General features: G+C 60.3%; 1 protein-coding gene across 8 annotated transcripts in view; it reads left to right on the top strand.

Moving 5' to 3' along the window:
• Positions 1-180: 180 nt before the first annotated feature.
• KANSL3 (KAT8 regulatory NSL complex subunit 3) overlaps positions 181-17,148 on the top strand; it is a 33,473-nt gene continuing 16,505 nt past the window's right edge. For 3 of the 8 annotated variants that reach the window (XM_063420598.1, XM_063420605.1, XM_063420600.1), the window contains exons 1-13: positions 181-463; positions 2,220-2,390; positions 3,741-3,831; positions 4,658-4,843; positions 4,976-5,107; positions 5,851-5,967; positions 6,533-6,634; positions 6,761-6,832; positions 8,621-8,695; positions 12,722-12,879; positions 13,320-13,383; positions 13,847-14,047; positions 14,444-14,600. In XM_063420598.1, the coding sequence (XP_063276668.1) occupies positions 225-463; positions 2,220-2,390; positions 3,741-3,831; positions 4,658-4,843; positions 4,976-5,107; positions 5,851-5,967; positions 6,533-6,634; positions 6,761-6,832; positions 8,621-8,695; positions 12,722-12,879; positions 13,320-13,383; positions 13,847-14,047; positions 14,444-14,600 (1,765 nt within the window). In that variant the 5' untranslated portion in view covers positions 181-224. Of the gene's footprint in view, positions 464-2,219; positions 2,391-2,484; positions 2,501-3,740; positions 3,832-4,657; positions 4,844-4,975; positions 5,108-5,850; positions 5,968-6,532; positions 6,635-6,760; positions 6,833-8,620; positions 8,696-12,721; positions 12,880-13,319; positions 13,384-13,846; positions 14,048-14,443; positions 14,601-17,148 lie in introns of those variants that run through there. The other 5 variants (XM_063420601.1, XM_063420604.1, XM_063420602.1 and 2 more) reach the window with 4 other exon arrangements.

The following is a 17,148-nucleotide window of genomic DNA, read 5'->3' as shown; positions in this document are numbered from 1 at the left end:
AGGTCCCTTCCCGCGGGTCCCTTCCCACGGGGACATTTCTCTGTCCCCACGAGGACATTCCGCTGTCCCGCTGTCCCGCGCCCCACGCACGCGCGCTGAGCGGGAGGCGGGAGCGCGCCCCGCGCACGCGCGCTGAGCGGGAGGCGGGAGCGCGCCCCGCGCACGCGCGCTGGGGCGGGCGGGCGGCGCTGTGAGGGGAGGGCGGAGGGGGCGGGGCTCCCGCCATGTCGCAGCGCGCCGGGGACCGCGATCGCGATCGCGACAGGGAGCGGGAGCTGCAGTGGTCGGCCCGCAGGATGGGCACGTCGCTGCTGCTGCAGCTGTCGGCGCACGAGCGGGAGCTGGACCTGGTGTGCCTCGACCACAGCTACGCCAAGCCCTGGAGCGCTCACCCCGACGCCAGCGCCGCCCGGCCCGCCCGGCTCCTCTTCCTCACCCCGCGGAGACACCTCGGCAGCGCCCCGTGAGAGCCCGGGCGGCGGAGGGGGGAACTGGGGGTATCCTGTGGGCCCAAGGGGCTGTGAGGGGAAAGGAGCGGGTCCTGTGGGGCTGTGAGGGGAAAGGAGGGGGTCCTGTGGGGCTGAGGGGGAAATTGAGGGGCATCCTGTGGGGCTGCGGGGGTTATGAGGGGGAAATTGGGGGGATCTTGGGGAGTGAGGGGCTGTGAGGGGGAAATTGGGGGGATCCTGGGGAGTGAGGGGCAGTGAGGGGGAATTTGGGGGGATCCTGGGGAGTGAGGGGCAGTGAGGGGGAAATTGGGGGGCCCTGCGGGTTGGGTGGAGCCGTCTGGGGAGTGCAGGGGTCCTGAGGGGTGGGGAGGGGCGGTGAGGGAAGAGTTGGGGGGTCCTGTGGGGCTGGGGGTGCTCATAAGGGCGAGTGGGGGAGTTGTGAGGGGCAAACTGGGGACCCTGAGGGCCTGGGGGGGTCCTGATGGGTGAGGGGGGCAGTGAAGAGTCTCAGTTTGGATGTCCAGGGGCCATGGTTTGGGGGGTCCAAGGGCCCGTGGTTTGGGATGCCCAGGGGCCGTGGTTTGGGGTATCCAGGGATGTCCAGAGGCCGTGGTTTGGGGCGTCTAGAGAGGTCCAGAGACCATGGTTTGGGGTGTCCAGGGATGTCCAGAGGCTGTGGTTTGGGGTGTCCAGGGGCCGTGGTTTGGGGGGTCCATGGATGTTCAGGGGGTTCAGTTTGGGGTGTCCAGGGACCGTGGTTTGGGGTATCCAGGAATGTCCAGGGGCCATGGTTTGGGGGATCCAGGAATGTCCAGGGGCTGTAGTTTGGGGTGTCCAGGGATGTCCAGGGGCTGTGGATTGGGGTGTCCGGGGGCCGTGGTTTGGGGGGTCCATGGATGTTCAGGGGGTTCAGTTTGGGGTGTCCAGGGACCGTGGTTTGGGGTATCCAGGAATGTCCAGGGGCTGTGGTTTGGGGTGTCCAGGGAGGTCCAGGAGCCATGGTGTGGGGTGTCCAGGGGCTGTGGTTTAAGGTGTCCATGGGTGTCCAGGGGCCGTGGTTTGGGGTGTCCAGGGACCGTGGTTTAAGGTGTCCATGGGTGTCCAGGGGCCATGGTTTGGGGTGTCCAGGGGCCGTGGTTTGGGGTGTCCAGGGGCCATGGTTTGGGGTGTCCATGGATGTCCAGAGGCTGTGGTTTGGGGTGTCCAGGGGCTGTGGTTTGGGGTGTCCGGGGGCTGTGGTTTGGGGTGTCCAGGGGCTGTGGTTTGGGGTGTCCAGGGGCCATGGTTTAAGGTGTCCATGGATGTCCAGAGGCTGTGGTTTGGGGTGTCCAGGGGCTGTGGATTGGGGTGTCCAGGGGCCATGGTTTGGGGTGTGCATGGATGTCCAGAGGCTGTGGTTTGGGGTGTCCAGGGGCTGTGGTTTGGGGTATCCAGGAATGTCCAGAGGCTGTGATTTGGGGGGTCCTGGGAGGTCCAAGGGCCGTGGTTTGTGGGCTCTGAAGTCTTGGTTTGAGGCTCCAGGGATCTCAGTTTTGGGGCTCTGGGTTTGGTGGTTCAGGATGCTGCATTTGGGGCTTGAAGGAGATCACTTTGGGGGTCCAGAACAGGTTTGGTGTGGGGGTCCGGGGGTCTCAATTTGGGGTGCCCGTGGTCCAGGGGCTGCCCGCTGGTGTCCCTGGGTCAGTCCCTCCCTGTGTCCGGACCCCCTGGACCCCCAAAGCTCCCAGCGCGGGGTGCCCCGTCCCGCTGTGACGCCCGTGTGGGTGGCAGGGAGGCCGATGTCCCCATCGACGTGGAGACGGTGACGCCCACGCCGGTGCCGCTGTACGACAACCAGAAGGCGCGGAGCGTGATGAACGAGTGCGAGCGGCACGTCATGTTCGCCCGCACCGACGCCGACGCGCCGCCGCCGCCCGACGACTGGGAGGAGCACGTCAACCGGTGGGGATGGGGAATGGGAATGGGAATATGGGAATGGGAATGGGAATGGGAATGGGAATGGGAATGTGGGCTGGGAATGGGAATAAGGGCTGGGAGGAGCACGTCAACCGGTGGGGACGGGGAATGGGAATAGGGGCTGGGAATGGGAATATGGGAATGGGAATGGGAATGGGAATGTGGGCTGGGAATGGGAATGTGGGCTGGGAATGGGAATAAGGGCTGGGAATGGGAATATGGGAATGGGAATGGGAATGTGGGCTGGGAATGGGAATATGGGCTGGGAGGAGCACGTCACCCGGTGGGGACGGGGAATGTGGGATGGGAATATGGGCTGGAAATGGGAATGTGGGCTGGGAATGGGAATAAGGGCTGGGAGGAGCACATCACCCGGTGGGGACGGGGAATGTGGGATGGGAATATGGGCTGGAAATGGGAATGTGGGCTGGGAATGGGAATAAGGGCTGGGAGGAGCACATCAGCCGGTGGGGATGGGGAATGTGGGATGGGAATGGGAATGTGGGAATGGGAATGGGAATGGGAATATGGGAATGGGAATGTGGGCTGGGGAAATGGGAATATGGGCTGGGGAAATGGGAATATGGGCTGGGGAAATGGGAATATGGGCTGGGGAAATGGGAATATGGGCTGGGAATGGGAATATGGGCTGGGAATGGGAATAAGGACTGGGAATGGAAATATGGGCTTGAAATGGGAATAAGGGCTGGGAGGAGCATGTCAACAGGTGGGGACGGGGGAATGTGGGATGGGAATGGGAATGTGGGAATGGGAACGTGGGCTGGGAATGGGAATATGGGCTGGGAGGAACACATCAACAGGTGGGGACGTGGGAACGTGGGCTGGGAATGGGAACGTGGGCTGGGAATAGGGGGGATGGGAATATGCGCTGGGGATAGCAGAGTATGCGAGTCAGGGCTGAGGATGCCAGGGAATCTGGGCTGAGGATGCCAGGGAATCTGGGCTGAGGATGCCAGGGAATCTGGGCTGAGGATGCCAGGGAATCTGGGCTGGGGATGCCAGGGAATCTGGGCTGGGGATGCCAGGGAATCTGGGCTGGGGATGCCAGGGAATCTGGGCTGGGGATGCCAGGGAATCTGGGCTGGGGATGCCAGGGAATCTGGGCTGGGGATGCCAGGGAATCTGGGCTGGGAAGGGCAGAGAATGGGAATCCAGGCTGGGAATGCCAGCGAGAGGCAATCCAGGCTGGGAGTGCCAAGGAATGGGAATCTGGGCTGGGAGGAGCACATCAGCATGTGAGGTGGCAATTCCAGGGAAAAGGCAGCAGGAATGGTTTGTTGTTTTGTGGGTGACCCCTCTGTGTCTGTCCCTCAGGACGGGCTGGACCATGGCTCAGAACAAGCTGTTCAACAAGATCCACAAAGCGCTGCAGTCGGACAGGCTGGCCCGCCTGGCCAACGAAGGGGTGAGAGGGGCTGGAGTCCGTCCTTCCCACAAAACCTGGGCCAGGCGGGGAGGGAATTGTGGCCCTTGGGTCAGGCAGCCTTGAGGAACAGGCAGCTCTGGGCTTCTCCGAGCCGTGATTTTTGTGGGATCACAGGATATCCTGGGCTGGAGGGACCCACATGGATCATCAGTGCAACCCCTGTCCCTGGACCCCAAATTCCCACCCTGGAGCCCTGCACAGACACCCCAAATTCCCACCCTGGGGCCCTGCACAGACACCCCAAATTCCCACCCTGCAGCCGTGCATAGACACCCCAAATTCCCACCCTGGAGCCCTGCACAGACACCCCAAATTCCCACCCTGGGGCCCTGCACAGACACCCCAAATTCCACCCTGGGGCCCTGCACAGACACCCCAAATTCCCACCCTGGGGCCCTGCACAGACACCCCAAATTCCCACCCTGGGGCCCTGCACAGACACCCCAAATTCCCACCCTGGCAGCGCTGTCCAAGCTCTCCTGGAGCTCCGGCAGCCTCGGGGCCGTGCCCATTCCCTGGGCAGTGCCAGCACCCTCTGGGGGAGGAACCTTCCCCAAAATCCACCCCAAACCCCCACCCCTGGCCCAGCTGCAGCCCTGCCCTGGCTCCTGTCCCTGTCACACGGAGCAGGGATCAGAGCTTCCCCTGGGAAGTTTTGGATTGCTGTGCAGGCTCCCCCAGCCTCCTGCTCCTGGGGCAGATGTGCTCACAGATGTTTGTGCAGCCCACGCTGGCACTGCCATAAGGATGGGGCTGCCCTGCTGGATCTCTCCTGAGCTGTTCCTTTGGAATTCCTGCTTGCCAGGCTTGCAACGAGCCCGTGCTGAGGAGGATCGCGGTGGATAAATGCGCCCGCAGGGTGCGCCAGGCCCTGGCCAGCGTCAACTGGGACACCAAACTCATCCAGTGGCTCCACACCACGCTGGTGGAGACCCTGAGCCTGCCTGTGCTGGCTGCCTACCTGGACGCCCTGCAGACGCTGAAAGGAAAGGTGATGGCAGCAGTGGGAGGCTGGGCTCTCACAGGGGCGTTCTCCCCTGGCACGGCTGGCAGGGGAGGAGGCTGGAAGCGTTATCCCGCGGTGTGGGTGCGTTTGCTCAGTGCCCCTGGCCTCTGCTTGCAGATCCCCGCTCTGATCGACAGGATGCTGCTCTCCTCCACGGCCAAGACAGGAGCAGCGGGGGCTGAGGCGCTGTCCCTGCTGCTCAAGAGGCCCTGGGACCCAGCAGTGGGTGTCCTGTCCCACAATAAACCTGTGAGTGCCCCTGGGGGCTGTGGGGGTCCCGTGGCAGCTTTAGACTTCCCCTCCTCTGCCTCTGTCCTCTCCCTGGGCTGTTGTGTCCCTGTGTTAGATCTGCTCCATGAAGGGAAGGGACCCACAGGATCAGCAATCCAACCCCTGGCCCTGCACAGTCACCCCAAATTCCCACCCTGGAGCCCTGCACAGACACCCCAAATTCCCACCCTGGGGCCCTGCACAGGCACCCCAAATTCCCACCCTGGGGCCCTGCACAGGCACCCCAAATTCCACCCTGGGGCCCTGCACAGGCACCCCAAATTCCACCCTAGGGCCCTGCACAGACACCCCAAATTCCCACCCTGGGGCCCTGCACAGACACCCCAAATTCCCACCCTGGCAGCGCTGTTCAAGCTCTCCTGGAGCTCCGGCAGCCTCGGGGCCGTGCCCATTCCCTGGGCAGTGCCAGCACCTCTGGGGGAGGAACCTTCCCCAAAATCCACCCCAAACTCCCACCCCTGGCCCAGCTGCAGCCCTGCCCTGGCTCCTGTCCCTGTCACAGGGAGCAGGGATTGGAGCTGTCCCTCAGAAAGGAGAGTCTCTTCTGTTGAAGAAGTTCTTCTGGCTATCCTGAGGGAGCTTTAGCTTGGCAAAACAATCAGTTAAGAAGCTGTGCAAGATCCTTCCCTGTCCTGTGTGGGGCAGGGAGGCCTTTCCTGTGCCAGCTGCTGTCCTGACACGGCTCCTGTTGCCCCTTGCAGAGCAAACTGCCCGGATCCCCCCTGATCCTCATCGCCTCCTCCGGCCCCGCCAACTCCCTGTTCCCCACGTCCCGACGGCACCGCTTCTGGCAGTCACAACTCTCCTGCCTGGGAAAGGTCAGTGGGGCTGGGGCTGTGGGGCTGCTCTGTGGGGCTGCTCTGTGGGGCTGGCTGTCCCCATTGTCCCCTGTCCTGCTGGCTCTCCCGATGTCCCCTGTCCCACTGGCTTTCCTGATGTCCCCAGTCCCGCTGGCTGTCCTGATGTCCCCTGTCCCACTGGCTTTCCTGATGTCCCCTATCCCGCTGTCTGTCCCGATGTCCCCTGTCCCACTGGCTGTCCCGATGTCCCCAGTCCCGCTGGCTGTCCTGATGTCCCCTATCCCTGCTGGCTGTCCTGATGTCCCCTATCCATGCTGGCTGTCCTGATGTCCCCCTGTCCCACTGGCTGTCCCGATGTCCCCAGCCCCGCTGGCTGTTCATGATGTCCCCAGCCCCGCTGGCTGTCCTGATGTCCCGCTGGCTGTCCCGATGTCCCCTATCCCTGCTGGCTGTCCTGATGTCCCTGTCCCTCTGGCTGTCCCGATGTCCCCAGCCCCGCTGGCTGTCCCAATGTCCCCTATCCCTGCTGGCTGTCCCGATGTCCCCAGCCCCGCTGGCTGTCCTGATGTCCCTGTCCCCACAGGTGATCCCCATCTCCACGTCCCTGCTGAACAATGGCAGCGGCGTGGGGGTGCTGCAGTGCCTGGAGCACATGATCGGCGCCGTCAGGGGCAAGGTGGCCGAGGTGAGGGGCGGCACCGGGACCCCTGCGCTCCCTGCCCCCTGCCCGGGGCTGCTGTGCCACCCTGGCATTGTCCCCGTGCCTGTCACCTCTCCAGACAAAGCTGTGCCTTTGTTTTGTGTCCCGCAGATCCACAACCACTTCTCCCACAAGCAGATCATCCTGATCGGGTGGAACACGGGTGCCTTGGTGGCCTGTCACGTGAGTGCCCCGCGTCCTCAGGGGGCACAGGAGGGGTGGGTCTGTTACAGCAGGGCTGGAGCCCCTCGGGAGCCGGGCTGGGAGAGCTGGGAGTGTTCCCCTGGAGAAGGGAAGGCTCCGGGGAGAGCCGGGGATGTTCCCCCGGAGAAGGGAAAGCTCCAGGGAGAACTCAGAGCCCCCTGCAGGGCCTGAAGGGGCTCCAGGAGAGCTGCAGAGGGGCTGGGGACAAGGGACAGAAGGACAGGACACAGGGAATGGCTCCCACTGCCAGAGGGCAGGGATGGATGGGAGATTGGGAAGGGATTCCTGGCTGGGAGCGTGGGGAGGGGCTGGAATGGAATTCCCAGGGAAGCTGTGGCTGCTCCATTGTGGAAAGTGCCCAGGGCCAGGCTGGGCAGGGCTTGGAGCAGCCTGGAACAGCAGAAGATGTCCCTGCCCATGGCAGGGGGGGATGGGATGGCTCCAGGGTCCTTCCCAAACCATTCCAGGGTTCTGTGATTGTCCTGGAGCCCCCTTGGCAGCCCCAGCTCAGGGCTGGATTTCAGTGACTGTTGGGGTTCTCTTTGTCTCTGTGCTCATTCCAGGGCCTGGCTTTGACCTTTGTGTTACAGGCCCTTTGCAATTTGAGTAATTTAATGTTTTTAATCACTGTGTTAATCACCAAGGTGTTGCTGTTAAGGTGTTTCTGTGCCTGACAAAGCAGCCTCCATTCCTGGGATGTGCTGGGCTCTGGGAGTGCTGACTGCTCTCTCTGCCCAGGTTTCCATAAGGGAATTATTCACTGCTGGGCTCTGGGAGTGCTGACTGCTCTCTCTGCCCAGGTTTCTGTGATGGAATTTGTCACTGCAGGGCTCTGGGAGTGCTGACTGCTCTCTCTGCCCAGGTTTCTGTGATGGAATTGTCACTGCTGGGCTCTGGGAGTGCTGACTGCTCTCTCTGCCCAGGTTTCCATAAGGGAATTATTCACTGCAGGGCTCTGGGAGTGCTGACTGCTCTCTCCTGCCCAGGTTTCTGTGATGGAATTGTCACTGCAGGGCTCTGGGGGTGCTGACTGCTCTCTCTGCCCAGGTTTCTGTGATGGAATTGTCACTGCAGGGCTCTGGGGGTGCTGACTGCTCTCTCTGCCCAGGTTTCTGTGATGGAATTGTCACTGCAGGGCTCTGGGGGTGCTGACTGCTCTCTCCTGCCCAGGTTTCTGTGATGGAATTGTCACTGCAGGGCTCTGGGGGTGCTGACTGCTCTCTCCTGCCCAGGTTTCCATAAGGGAATTATTCACTGCAGGGCTCTGGGGGTGCTGACTGCTCTCTCTGCCCAGGTTTCCATAAGGGAATTATTCACTGCAGGGCTCTGGGGGTGCTGACTGCTCTCTCCTGCCCAGGTTTCTGTGATGGAATTGTCACTGCAGGGCTCTGGGGGTGCTGACTGCTCTCTCCTGCCCAGGTTTCTGTGATGGAATTGTCACTGCTGGGCTCTGGGAGTGCTGACTGCTCTCTCCTGCCCAGGTTTCTGTGATGGAATTGTCACTGCAGGGCTCTGGGGGTGCTGACTGCTCTCTCCTGCCCAGGTTTCTGTGATGGAATTATTCACTGCAGGGCTCTGGGAGTGCTGACTGCTCTCTCTGCCCAGGTTTCTGTGATGGAATTATTCACTGCAGGGCTCTGGGAGTGCTGACTGCTCTCTCTGCCCAGGTTTCCATAAGGGAATTATTCACTGCAGGGCTCTGGGGGTGCTGACTGCTCTCTCTGCCCAGGTTTCTGTGATGGAATTGTCACTGCTCTCTCTGCCCAGGTTTCTGTGATGGAATATGTCACTGCTGTCGTGTGCCTTGGCTTCCCACTGCTCACCGTGGACGGCCCCAGAGGGGTAAGGACCAGATGGAGCTGCCTGAACTCTGCTTGTCTTTAAACCTCCCGGGGCTGTTTTGTGGAATTGTTCTCCGTGTCCCATGTCCCTCATGATCCGTGTCCCATGTCCCTCATTATCCATGTCCTGTGTCCCTCATGATCTGTGTCCTGTGTCCCTCATGATCCGTGTCCCGTGTCCCTTGTTATCCATGTCCTGTGTCCCTCGTTATCTGTGTCCCGTGTCCCTCGTTATCCGTGTCCCGTGTCCCTCGTTATCCGTGTCCTGTGTCCCTTGTTATCCGTGTCCCGTGTCCCTTGTTATCCGTGTCCCGTGTCCCTTGTTATCCGTGTCCTGTGTCCCTGTTATCCGTGTCCTGTGTCCCTCATTATCCATCTCTTGTGTCCCTGTTTTCCATGTCCTGTGTCCCTGTTTTCCGTGTCCCGTGTCCTTCATTATCCATGTCCCGTGTCCCTGTTATCTGTGTCCCATGTCCCTGTTTTCCATGTCCCGTGTCCCTCATTATCCATGTCCTGTGTCCCTCAGTGTCCGTGTCCCGTGTCCCTCATTGTCCCTGTCCTGTCCCTGTTTTCCATGTCCCGTGTCCCTCATTATCCATGTCCCGTGTCCCTCAGTGTCCGTGTCCCGTGTCCCTCATTGTCCGTGTCCCGTGTCCCTCATGATCCGTGTCCCTCAATGTCCGTGTCCCGTGTCCCTCATTATCCATGTCCCGTGTCCCTCATTGTCCCTGTCCTGTCCCTGTTTTCCATCTCCCATGTCCCTCATTATCCATGTCCCGTGTCCCTCATTGTCCCTGTCCTGTCCCTGTTTTCCATCTCCCGTGTCCCTCATTGTCCCTGTCCTGTCCCTGGTTCCGTGTCCCGTGTCCCTCATTGTCCCTGTCCTGTCCCTGGTTCCGTGTCCCGTGTCCCTCATTGTCCCTGTCCTGTCCCTGGTTCCGTGTCCCGTGTCCCTCATTGTCCCTGTCCTGTCCCTGGTTTCCATGTCCCGTGTCCCTCATTGTCCCTGTCCTGTCCCTGGTTTCCATGTCCCGTGTCCCTCATTGTCCCTGTCCTGTCCCTGGTTTCCATGTCCCGTGTCCCTCATTGTCCCTGTCCTGTCCCTGGTTTCCGTGTCCCGTGTCCCTCATTTTCTGTCCCACTCCTGTGGGTCCCAGCTCTCCCCTCTGTGCCCTGTGTGGCTGCACAGGCAGGGATGCTGCTCACAGTCACTCTGGGCACTGCCTGATTCCTTTGGGAATGGGCGGTGCCTGATTCCCAGGGCGCTGGAATTCCTTTGGGAATGGGCAGTGCCTGATTCCCAGGGCTCTGGAATTCCTTTGGGAATGGGCAGTGCCTGATTCCCAGAGCTCTGGAATTCCTTTGGGAATGGGCAGTGCCTGATTCCCAGAGCTCTGGAATTCCTTTGGGAATGGGCAGTGCCCGATTCCTTTGGGAATGGGCAGTGCCTGATTCCCGGGGCGCTGGAATTCCTTTGGGAATGGGCAGTGCCTGATTCCCGGGGCTCTGGAATTCCTTTGGGAATGGGCAGTGCCTGATTCCCGGGGCACTGGAATTCCTTTGGGAATGGGCAGTGCCTGATTCTCGGGGCTCTGGAATTCCTTTGGGAATGGGCAGTGCCTGATTCCCGTGGCTCTGGAATTCCTTTGGGAATGGGCAGTGCCTGATTCCCGGGGCTCTGGAATTCCTTTGGGAATGGGCAGTGCCTGATTCCCGGGTCTCTGGAATTCATTGGGAATGGGCAGTGCCTGATTCCCGGGCTCTGGAATTCCTTTGGGAATGGGCAGTGCCTGATTTCCAATTCCTTTGGGAATGGGCAGTGCCCGATTCCTTTGGGAATGGGCAGTGCCTGATTCCCGGGGCGCTGGAATTCCTTTGGGAATTCCTTTGGGAATGGGCAGTGCCTGATTCCCAGGGCACTGGAATTCCTTTGGGAATGGGCAGTGTCTGATTACTTTGGGAATGGGCAGTGCCTGATTCCCGTGGCTCTGGAATTCCTTTGAGAATGGGCAGTGCCTGATTCCCGGGCTCTGGAATTCCTTTGGGAACGGGCAGTGCCTGATTCCCGGGCTCTGGAATTCCTTTGGGAATGGGCAGTGCCTGATTCCCGGGCTCTGGAATTCCTTTGGGAATTCCTTTGGGAATGGGCAGTGCCTGATTCCCGGGGCTCTGGAATTCCTTTGGGAATGGGCAGTGCCTGATTCCCGGGGCTCTGGAATTCCTTTGGGAACGGGCAGTGCCTGATTCCCGGGGCTCTGGAATTCCTTTGGGCAGTGCCTGATTCCCGGGTCTCTGGAATTCCTTTGGGAATGGGCAGTGCCTGATTCCCAGGGCTCTGGAATTCCTTTGGGAATGGGCAGTGCCTGATTCCCGGGTCTCTGGAATTCCTTTGGGAATGGGCAGTGCCTGATTCCCGGGGCTCTGGAATTCCTTTGGGAATGGGCAGTGCCTGATTACTTTGGGAATGGCAGTGCCTGATTCCCAGGGCTCTGGAATTCCTTTGGGAATGGGCAGTGCCTGATTACTTTGGGAATGGGCAGTGCCTGATTCCCGGGGCTCTGGAATTCCTTTGGGAATGGGCAGTGCCTGATTCCCGGGCTCTGGAATTCCTTTGGGAATGGGCAGTGCCTGATTACTTTGGGAATGGGCAGTGCCTGATTCCCGGGGCTCTGAAATTCCTTTGGGAATGGGCAGTGCCTGATTCCCGGGCTCTGGAATTCCTTTGGGAATGGGCAGTGCCTGATTACTTTGGGAATGGGCAGTGCCTGATTCCCGGGGCTCTGGAATTCCTTTGGGAATGGGCAGTGCCTGATTCCTTTGGGAATGGGCAGTGCCTGATTCCCGGGGCTCTGGAATTCCTTTGGGAATGGGCAGTGCCTGATTCCCGGGCTCTGGAATTCCTTTGGGAACGGGCAGTGCCTGATTACCTTGGGAATGGGCAGTGCCTGATTCCCAGGCTCTGGAATTCCTTTGGGAATGGGCAGTGCCTGATTCCTTTGGGAACGGGCAGTGCCTGATTCCCGTGGCTCTGGAATTCCTTTGGGAATGGGCAGTGCCTGATTCCCAGGCTCTGGAATTCCTTTGGGAATGGGCAGTGCCTGATTCCCGGGCTCTGGAATTCCTTTGGGAATGGGCAGTGCCTGATTACTTTGGGAATGGGCAGTGCCTGATTCCCGTGGCTCTGGAATTCCTTTGGGAATGGGCAGTGCCTGATTCCCGGGGCTCTGGAATTCCTTTGGGAATTCCTTTGGGAATTCCTTTGGGAATGGGCAGTGCCTGATTCCCAGAGCTCTGGAATTCCTTTGGGAATGGGCAGTGCCTGATTCCCGGGGCTCTGGAATTCCTTTGGGAATGGGCAGTGCCTGATTCCCAGGGCTCTGGAATTCCTTCGGGAATGGGCAGTGCCTGATTCCCGGGCTCTGGAATTCCTTTGGGAATGGGCAGTGCCCGATTCCTTTGGGAATGGGCAGTGCCTGATTCCCGGGGCTCTGGAATTCCTTTGGGAATGGGCAGTGCCTGATTCCTTTGGGAATGGGCAGTGCCTGATTCCCAGGGCTCTGGAATTCCTTTGGGAATGGGCAGTGCCTGATTCCTTTGGGAATGGGCAGTGCCTGATTCCCGGGGCTCTGGAATTCCTTTGGGAATTCCTTTGGGAATGGGCAGTGCTTGATTCCTTTGGGAATGGGCAGTGCCTGATTCCCAGGGCTCTGGAATTCCTTTGGGAATGGGCAGTGCCTGATTCCCGGGCTCTGGAATTCCTTTGGGAATGGGCAGTGCCTGATTTCCAATTCCTTTGGGAATGGGCAGTGCCTGATTCCCAGGGCTCTGGAATTCCTTTGGGAATTCCTTTGGGAATGGGCAGTGCTTGATTCCTTTGGGAATGGGCAGTGCCTGATTCCCGGGGCTCTGGAATTCCTTTGGGAAGGCGTTCCCTGCCCGTTTCCTGGGGCAGATTCCCTGTGAAGTCCCTCAGTCAGTCCGGCCCCGGAGCCCCCTGGGCTCCCTGCCAGCCCCGCTGCCCCCGCAGGACGTGGACGATCCCCTGCTGGAGATGAAGACCCCGGTGCTCTTCGTCATCGGGCAGAACTCGCTGCAGTGCAACGTGGAGGCCATGGAGGATTTCCGGGAGAAGCTCCGGGCGGATAACAGCCTGGTGGTGGTGGGGGGAGCGGATGACAACCTCAGGTGAGCTCTGCCAAGTGGGTTCTCTCCTCCTGGGGGTTCTGGGCAGCGTCTGAGCGTGCTGGGGGCATCCACCCCCAAATTTGGTGCTGGAACCAGGTGGGGATTGCATGAAAATGCTCCAGACTTGTCTGTGCTGGGAATAACTGCAGGAAAACCACGGGAATGGGCCTGACGTGGTGCTGGACCCAGCAGAGAGGAGATTTTGGAGCATCACAGGAGTCAGGAATCTCCAGCAGTGAAAATCAGTAAAGGAGGGGAAAGAAAGAAACCTAAAACTGACCCTGGGTGTGCAGACAGAGCTCTGAAATGTCAGATTGGCTTTGCAAAGTGCTTTGGGGAGTCCCAAAAAGGATCTTTTTCCTCACCAGGTGAAGAACGATGGGAATGTGCTCATGGAAAAACATGAATTTCCACCTGTTTTGGTTCTTCTTTACCCCTAGGATAAGCAAAGCCAAAAAGAAGTCGGAAGGCCTGACCCAGAGCATGGTGGACAGGTGCATCCAGGTAACCACGGGGATCTTCCCTTTGCACCTCAAAAGGGAAAGAACCTGTACTGGGGTGTTCTGGAGTCCAACTGGGATGGGCTGGATTGGAGGGAATCTTCTCCTGAGGGGGTTTGGAGGGGAGGTGTGAGATCTCCCTGGGGTGCACCTCAACCAGGGAGCAGCTTCCTGAGTGTCCCAGCATGTCTGCCTGGGGACACAGCAGCATTTGGGGAGAAACGTGTCCTGAATCAGTGATTTGTGAGCTTCTCTGAGAAATCTGGGAGAGAAATCTGGGAGAGAAATTTGTGAGCTTCTCTGAGAAATCCGTGTCCTCTGTGGGAGCCTCCGGGGGTTTCCTGCAGAACATCAAACCCCCGGAGCAGTGTCTGTGTATCCTGGGAATGCTCCATTCCCTCGCTGGAGCTGTGGAGAGCTCAGAGCCCTGCCCAGCGCTGATCCTGCTCCGTGTCCCCAATTCCCAGGATGAGATTGCAGATTTCCTGACGGGCGTGCTGACCCGCGCCGAGAGCCACGCGGGCTCCGAGCCGCGCGACCTGGACGCCGAGAAGAAGAAGAAGCCCCGTGAGTGCAGCAGGAGGGATCTGCCCTTCGAGCTGCCCGAGAGGAGCAGCAGGCCCGCCTCCCCCGCCGCCAAAGTGCCGGCCTCGCCCTCAGGCTCCGAGGTGGGAGCTCTTCCCGGGTAATTCCAGCTGGGGCTGTGGAAACAGAGGGGGCTGTGCCAACAGAATCTGTGCTGGGAGAGGGAGGTGGGAGGATACCCAGGGGGGTGTGGCCTCAGAGGAGGTTTTGATGAGAAAAATCATCAAATCATTTGGAAAAATGATCTCGTGGGAAGGGTTGTAAGGCTTTGGAGCAGGCTGGTGGAGTCACCACCCCAGGAGTGCCCAAAGCACTGGGGACAGGGCTCAGTGGTGACCGTGCTGTTGCCAGTGGTTCTTGATGATCTTGATCTTTTCCAGCCTTAAAAACCCCAGCATTCTCGTGGCAAGGGGGATGAGCCCTCAGCCCCACGAGCTCAGGGCCAGGGCTGCCTCGGGCTGAGTGTCCCTCTGTCCCAGCAGGACCTGTCCAGCGTGTCCAGCAGCCCCACGTCCAGCCCCAAGGCCAAGGTGGCCGCGCTGGCGCTGCCCAAGCCCAGCCAGGCGGGCCCCACGCAGCTGCAGAGGAGGCAGGTGCCGAGGCCAGACGCTGTCCTGACCCACAAGCAGGCACAAGGTAATTCCCTGCAGCTCCCCCACCCTTCCAGCAGCCCGAATTTCGGTTTTTCTCTCTCTGGACCTGTGCAGGTTTTTATTTTCCGAGTCCTGTCTTGAATTCCGAGCTCCCCGTGGCAGCTTTGTCTGCAGCCCAGCCCTTGGAGGGTTGGAATTAGGTTGGAAATGGTGTTTCTGCAGCTTGTGGAGCCTCCCTGCTGTGGGAAGTGGGCAGGATTTTCTCTCTGGCTGACCAAAGCCCCTGTAGCCTGCTCGGATCCCTTTGGGACACCCTACTGGGGGTCTCCTTCACGCCTGCTTGGGGAGACACTGGAGGGGCTCAGGAGGTTGAGGCTGTTGAGTTGAGGTGGAAATTGGGGGATTTGGGGAATTACAGAACCCTCCTGCAGCAAATGGCCTGTGGCAAACCTGCTGTGGATGGGAGCTGTGGGGTTTGTGTCCTGCTGGAGGCTGGGAAAGACCGACCTGGTAAAGGTCTGGGGTGAACGTTGGGAGTTCAGGGAGCGCCTTTGGGGCTGAGGATCCCTCCTGGCAAATTCCTGCAGCACTGGGGGATGTTCTCATCCTCCCTCCTCTCTGTGCCGTGCTCAGGGCAGGCTGTGGGTGTCACCTGCCGCCACCCATGGGTGTCACCTGCAGCCATCCATGGTGTCACCTGCAGCCACCCATGGGTGTCACCTGCAGCCACCCATGGGTGTCACCTCAGCTGTGACCCCGCAGTGCCCTGGGTGTCACCTGAGCTGTGACCCTGCAGTGCCATCCATGGTGTCACCTGAGCTGTGACCCTGCAGTGCCATCCATGGTGTCACCTCAGCTGTGACCCCGCAGTGCCATCCATGGTGTCACCTCAGCTGTGACCCCGCAGTGCCCTGGATGTCACCTGAGCTGTGACCCCGCAGTGCCATGGGTGTCACCTGAGCTGTGACCCTGCAGTGCCATCCATGGTGTCACCTCAGCTGTGACCCCGCAGTGTCCCCGGCTCAGGGCTCCGGGGTTTGTTCCTGTGCTGCCGTCGCTTCCCAGGGGCACGGGGAGGGCAGGAGGAGGCTCTGTGGGGAGCTGTGCCCTGGGGCCTGGTTCTGCTGGGAGTGCTGCGGTGATCCCTGGTGATCCCTGGTGATCCCTGGTGATCCCTGGTGATTCCTGGTGCCTGGTTCTGCTGGGAGTGCTGCGGTGATCCCTGGTGATTCCTGGTGCCTGGTTCTGCTGGGAATGCTGTGGTGATTCCTGGTGATTCCTGGCGGTTCCTGGTGGTTCCTGGTGGTGCCTGGTTCTGCTGGGAATGCTCTGGTGATCCCTGGTGATCCCTGGTGATTCCTGGTGATCCCTGGTGATTCCTGGTGCCTGGTTCTGCTGGGAATGCTCTGGTGATCCCTGGTGATTCCTGGTGATTCCTGGTGCCTGGTTCTGCTGGGAATGCTGCGGTGATCCCTGGTGATTCCTGGTGGTTCCTGGTGGTTCCTGGTGATTCCTGGTGCCTGGTCATGCCAGGAATGCTCTGGTGGTTCCCAGTGTTTCCCAGTGGTTCCCAGTCCTGCCGGCAGTGCTGTAGTGATCCCCGGTGGTTCCCGGTGCCCGGTCGTGCCAGCAGTGTTGCTGTGGTTCCCGGTGGTTCCCAGTGGTTCCCAGTCCTGCCAGCAGTGCTGCGGTGGTTCCTGGTGATTCCCAGTGGTTCCCGGTGGTTCCCAGTCATGCTGGCAGTGCTGCAGTGGTTCCTGGTGATTCCTGGTGGTTCCTGGTGATTGCTGGTGCCTGGTCATGCCAGGAATGCTCTGGTGATTCCTGGTGCCTGGTCCTGCTGGGAATGCTCTGCTGGTTCCTGGTGATTCCCGGTGGTTCCCGGTGCCCGGTTGTGCTGGCAGTGCTGCGGTGGTTCCTGGTGATTCCTGGTGGTTCCCAGTCCTGCCGGCAGTGCTGCTGTGATTCCCGGTGGTTCCCGGTGGTTCCCGGTGGTTCCCGGTGCCCGGTTGTGCTGGCAGTGCTGTGGTGGTTCCTGGTGATTCCCGGTGGTTCCCGGTGCCCGGTTGTGCTGGCAGTGCTGTGGTGGTTCCTGGTGATTCCCGGTGGTTCCCGGTCATGCTGGAAGTGCTGCTATGGTTCCCGGTGATTCCCAGTGGTTCCTGGTGGTTCCCAGTGATTCCCGGTGGTTCCCAGTGGTTCCCAGTCCTGCCGGCAGTGCTGCTGTGGTTCCTGTTGGTTCCCAGTGGTTCCCAGTGGTTCCCAGTCCTGCCGGCAGTGTTGCTGTGGTTCCTGGTGGTTCCCAGTGGTTCCTGGTTGTGCCGGCAGTGCTGTGGTGATTCCCAGTGGTTCCCAGTGGTTCCCAGTGGTTCCCAGTCCTGCCGGCAGTGCTGCTGTGGTTCCCAGTGGTTCCCAGTGGTTCCCAGTCCTGCCGGCAGTGCTGCTGTGGTTCCCAGTGGTTCCCAGTGGTTCCCAGTCCTGCCGGCAGTGCTGCTGTGGTTCCCGGTGGTTCCCGGTGCCCAGTAGTGCCGGCAGTGCTGCGGTGGTTCCTGGTGATTCCCGGTGGTTCCCGGTGCCCAGTAGTGCCGGCA

The sequence above is a fragment of the Prinia subflava genome, chromosome 32 (genome assembly GCF_021018805.1).
Source record: "Prinia subflava isolate CZ2003 ecotype Zambia chromosome 32, Cam_Psub_1.2, whole genome shotgun sequence".
Lineage (NCBI taxonomy): Eukaryota > Metazoa > Chordata > Aves > Passeriformes > Cisticolidae > Prinia > Prinia subflava.
The sequence above is the reverse complement of the archived record's forward strand: the minus strand, read 5'-3'. Positions and strand labels throughout refer to the sequence as shown.